The 5,447-nt window shown below is 46.6% G+C and overlaps 1 protein-coding gene across 1 annotated transcript; it reads left to right on the top strand.

Annotated features, from left to right (window-relative positions):
• Positions 1-2,404: 2,404 nt before the first annotated feature.
• SETTUDRAFT_91996 (uncharacterized protein) lies at positions 2,405-3,872 on the top strand (the record flags this gene model as incomplete). Its single annotated transcript, XM_008028957.1, has 2 exons — positions 2,405-2,702; positions 2,776-3,872. The coding sequence occupies 2 exons, from the start codon at positions 2,405-2,407 to the stop codon at positions 3,870-3,872; spliced, it is 1,395 nt and encodes a 464-aa protein (XP_008027148.1).
• Positions 3,873-5,447: the final 1,575 nt, after the last annotated feature.

Below are 5,447 nucleotides of genomic sequence, written 5' to 3'. Positions count from 1 at the left end.
TCTAGTCAACATTAAACCCAGCAGGTTATCGTCACTTGGAGGATCGAGAGAGCTGCAGTGTACATGCGAGGAAGATACAACCCGATCATGACAGGATCGCGACTTTCACCTACAAGCCTTGAAAAGCAGAAAGCGGATTATTCACAGCAACTCACATCAAGTTCAACGATACCGCTGTCCGTGGCTCATTGTTCCACTAAGAGGCATCCTGGTAGAAGTGAGATGTCTCAGAGGGGACTAACAACGGAGAACGGTTGCTGGGAGCTGAATGCGAGGTAAGGTTGATATGGCTTTCTCCAGAGCTGATAACACTTAAGGTATCATTCTCAGTAGAAGCCTCTACATGCAACCTTCCCTCGGTGCCGGTGCACGCGCGAAACATGCAGAAGTACGATGGTAAGCCTTCAAATGGCTGCAAGAGTACTTTACATAACGTGATATTAAGAAGCCACTTTGGAAGTCTGGGAAGGGGATCTCAGATGAGGACCTGGGGAAAGTGGATCTAGCTCCGAGGGTCAGACGCAGAAAATCTTACACGCACATATCTGAGCAGCAACACCCGTGGTTTCAAAGCAGGGAGAAGATGGCAAAATGCGCGCGGCATTACAGATGTTCAGGATCGCTAACATAGAAAAATGGCTACGCATTGGAAAAAGGCGTCCGGTAACAGGATTCCAGGAGATTTCAAGGCAACCCACAGATCACGGCTCTAGTGGCAGGAGAGACTCGGCATCGGATATTGGAGAGGACGTGCCTCTGAACAGGCCCTTTCCTGCAAGTACACTCTACAATCTCCCGAGTGCGGCCATTCGTAATGGGTGGGTCTAAATGTTTAGTTTTCCTTGATTGATGTCGGTTGATGACCATAACTGTCCAGGCGTATAGCGCAACTTTGATAACGATACTTATCTCTGCCTAGCATTACGAAGCGTTAGGCGCCTCTTTGTGTGGCGTCCGTCCGTCCAATTCCTGGTTCATCTTGAACCCGATTGGCGCTTGTATATATTTGACTCCTGGTTCATACCCGCGCGAAGGCCAGAAGGACCCACAAACGAGTCATTTCTAGACATTGTCAAGAAAGTTGGTACGTATAAAAGGCCTCGGCAAATGTGGAGACAAGTGTGGCAAGCTGAAGCGGTAAGCTAGGAGCTTTTGTGTTAGCAACAGTTGCGTGCATGCTAGCTTATTACCGCATCGACCTTTGGGGATGATTTTGCCCCACATGTCCTGTCATCACGTCCCTCTTCCCGCCCTGTCGCCATGACAGCGTGACATGCAAAAATCACTCTCGGTTAAGTGCCACTACTGTAGGGTCGTGGCAACCTGAAACGACTGAACGCCTACAGTCTTGGAGGATAAGTATCCAATGCGCAGCTGTGACAGGGGTGTCAGCCACTCTAAGGGGCTGATTTGAGACGCCAACCACGCCAACAGGATCTGCTTGGTTTAGCTCTTAATAAGCAGTTCTGCTGCTCTTAATCTGTTCAACGCAGCCTAAGCTGGGTAAGAATGAGCTAGCTTTGGTAAGGCTTGAAACCTCAATCCGGCCCGACCTCAGCTCCACCTTGACTGCTTCTTCCAAGACTGTATCTGTTCAAGCATGGCGAAAGTTGCCCATTTTCGATATCACAAGCATGAACCTGACCTGATTACAACCATGGCAAGATGGGTTATCCAGTACATGAGCAGTCACATTCCAAACAACTTTGTGTAGTCCTTAAGATTGTCATGGAAGAGGGAGAACGATATGGGCGCCCTGCACAGACTCCGCACGTGGAAGCGGGCACTAAGATGACGCCAGTGGCCGAACGTTGGCCCGAGCCAAACTTTGTTCATTGCCGCGTGAGCAGTCCCTGGTTGCTGGTTCCACTTGGGCCTTTTCGTGATTGCGCGTTCAAATCGCCCAACGAATCACAAAGGATGCGTGTGGTATGGAGGCACGCCGGTCAGGAACATAGTACTCGGACTCCTATGAGAAAATGGTAAAAACACCGTGACTGGCAATCATGGCATGCCTATGTCGGATTGGTATGCACCTTGTTGTCGATTCATGCGCACGTTCCGTGCATGCTATCCGCTGTATTGAACCATGATCGACGAGTTTGCCCCTCCTCTCTCATTAACGTTCGTGAACACGAGATGAGGGAAGGAACGACCAAGGCTGCTGTAAACGTACTGGCGTCGGCCAAGTGCGAGCCGTTGGAAGTATGCTTGCATGCATCCGCGTAACGACTGTCTCCAGTGGCGGCCTTGCAAATCCCATCACATGCTAATCTCCGCTGATAATAACGAATATAAGCACCTGAAACCATGGAACGACTATACACAATAACTCGGTGCTCCATCACAAAGTCTAAATGTTGGTTACGCTCCCAATTTATTTACTTAGTTGACATTCATCGATATGCCCGGTGGCCCGCACCCCCCAATGAGCGTTGTCGCTTCGTGGCCGCCTCCCAACCATGTTAACCCAGAAGGAAGAGGAAGAGTGACGTCCAATATCGCATTCGTCCTAACGCCAATTACCTTTTTTGTTGTATTCTCAAGGCTGTGGGTACGATTCCGTATGCAACGCAATGCTGGTTTGGATGACTGGCTCATGGTAGTTGCTCTTGTAACTTACCTAGTGTCACACGACATGGTTCATTCACTTACTGTCTGGCAGCCACTCGTCATGGCCATGGCTATCCTTATCCCATGGAGTAAGTCTTTGCGCTATTCCATCTCCCGTTCACAGCTGATTCCTCATAGCTGCCGACAAATATCACAGCGGAGTGCATATATGGGATGTCGATCTTACCTTATTTGAGGTCCAAAGAAAGCTCATCTTGACGATAGAGGTCTTGTTTGTCGTCGGCACAGGGCTTGTCAAAGTTTCCATCCTTCTCTTCTTCCGTCGCCTGGGATCGCGCGGCACGTCCAAAGCCTTCAGAATCACCACCTGGGTTGCAATTGGGTTCCAAGTCGCGTCCACAATCACTTTCTTCATAAGTCCGCTTGTTGGATGCCGACCCATCTCCGCTTACTGGGAGCAGTCAAATGTCATCAACATAGCGCTAGGAAAAAAATTCAACTGCAATCAGGAGGGCGCTGCCATGGCAGCCGCTGGCGTCATTTCCACGGTGCAAGACGTAATCTGTGCTCTACTACCCAACTTTATCTACTGGAAAGCTAAAATCCCATTTCGACAAAAAGCAGCGCTAATGGCAATATTTGCCACAGCTTATGGAGCTGCTGCGTTTGGGGCTTTACGAACCTATTCCACTTACGTTCTTTTCTATGAAACGTACGATGTTTCTTGGCAGCTCTGGGAGATTTGGAATTGGACCCTTCTGGAGCTTCATATTGGTGTAATCTGCGCAAATGCGCCCGCTTTCAAGGTCTTCGCGAAGAAGTACCTTAACGTCAAGTCTTTAGTATCCAAGGACCAAAGTTCTTCGCAAGCGAAATCGTCGCAAGCAAAGTCATCGCAAGCACAGTCATCGCAGACGGCGAGCCAAGCGAAGAGCACTCCCTCAGGAAAATCCAGAGCAAAGTTGGCCCTGTGGAAAAATTCCTTTGCAAATCACGGATATTATTCACAACCAACACAGCTATCTGTTGATGAGCTAGGTGGTGTGCAAATTTGCAGAGAATCGGATAAAAATACGTGTGGTAATCTCAAGACCACCGAGGATTCAGATTGGGATCACGCACGCATTACGAATGATGATGTTGAGTTGGGAATACTTAACGATGCCGAATCCTACCCCACCCAGCCTCCCAAGTCACATAGAGGCAGTCACGGCTTGGTATCTTTATATATGTACGATAGTGAGTTAGAGGACGACAGTATGAATCAAGGATTTCGACACTTGCGAATCGAGGTATAAACTCCTTCGCTAAGACTGAAATGGATAATGAAGTCATATCGCCTTTTGTACTCCGGAATGGCCCTTTGTGGAGTGGTTTTCACGACGTTTTGAATGCTGCCTAGTCAGGCCGGTTATCGCTTCTTGTCCAACTAGCTTTGATGTACGGAAATATACAGGTACACAGCAGTATGTCATACTAGACGATGGCCACTAGGTAAGAAATAGTGGCCATCGCCGCCTACCTAGATATGCGTACTTTGCAGGATCTAATCGATCCATGTCTCACGAAGCTCACAAATACTGAGCCTTTTTACCAAAATACAATCACTCCTTGATACAAAAGGTAACACTGATCAGTGGATTAAGCACCGTACTGGGTTATAAAACAGTATTGCATTAGATTTGTCTTGACAATACATCATACACAGTGGTCTTAGCAAAGGCAATTAGGACTATTTGAGCCATCGCTATCAGAAAAAGGAAAAAAGAACCTCCAACATTATGGGTTCGCTGAGAAGGATTCACACGTATGTTTTCCCTAATATGTAGCCCTGAAAGACTTTTATGAGGCGGTTTTAGAGACAGGACCCTGTGAGCCAGCGAATACATCACGATACCTTCTTACACTGATTAACCATACGCAGGTTGCTGAGTTACACGACGTTTGCTAGAGCCCTAGCCTCAAACAACTATATTTTGAAACGAACATATGGTAACTACATATGGAGGCGCATCACGTAGTCCGCAAAGTGGGCTTTGGATATTCAAACCTGTATTTCTGCTGGACACGGTAGTGAACCAGACCCCGCTACAGCTTCTGAATTTATTGTCCTAGAATTTGCCACCCACAAGTCTGCTCCCAATTTGAACACTACACTATGTCTTCAAGAAACTGATTTCAAGCTGATGTTCATCAATATTCTAGTTCTTTCAAATAGATCTCCTCGGTGACGTAGTGAGTAGTAGCAACAACCTGTTCTAAACATGAAAAGTCAACAGCCACTTGAACTCCAAGCTGATATACCTCCTAATTGATGTTGCCAAACGTATTAGAGATATGAAATTCCAAAATGGTGGAGGGCAGAAACGACACAAGCTGTCTAGCCGTATCCTCGTCGATAGGGCGATAGATAGAGCGACAATCAAAAGGGAGGTCAGCTAGAAGAAAGGGGTTACTTTCTAGTTTTTCGCGAAGGACAAGGGCTATTACTTCTAAATTTCAATTAATAAACTGAGATACGTTTCTGTCACTTACTATTTTCTCTTATAAATAGCCAAAGAGCAAGGGTACTATTTCTAATAAAGATTGATAAATCTAAACAGGGTCTTATTACTTACTAAGTATATAAAAAGTAAAATCAATCATTTTGTAGTGAATCGCGAAAGAGAAAGGGTATTACTTCTAATAGAGATTAATAAACTTAAATACGTCTTTCTTCTTCTATTGTCAGACTGTGAGGTGTTTTCTAATCAAGGATAGACTTAAGTCACTGTGATAAATAGCTGCGATAATTGATGGGAGAAATTGATTGTATTGATTGTTCTGTCCTCGCCAGCGGCGCGCAGGAGCGCCGCCTTATGAGCGCTGTCGCT

The sequence above is a fragment of the Exserohilum turcica genome, assembly GCF_000359705.1.
Source record: "Exserohilum turcica Et28A unplaced genomic scaffold SETTUscaffold_3, whole genome shotgun sequence".
Taxonomy (NCBI): domain Eukaryota; kingdom Fungi; phylum Ascomycota; class Dothideomycetes; order Pleosporales; family Pleosporaceae; genus Exserohilum; species Exserohilum turcicum.
Note: the sequence above shows the minus strand (reverse complement) of the source record. Positions and strands in the feature narration are given on the sequence as shown.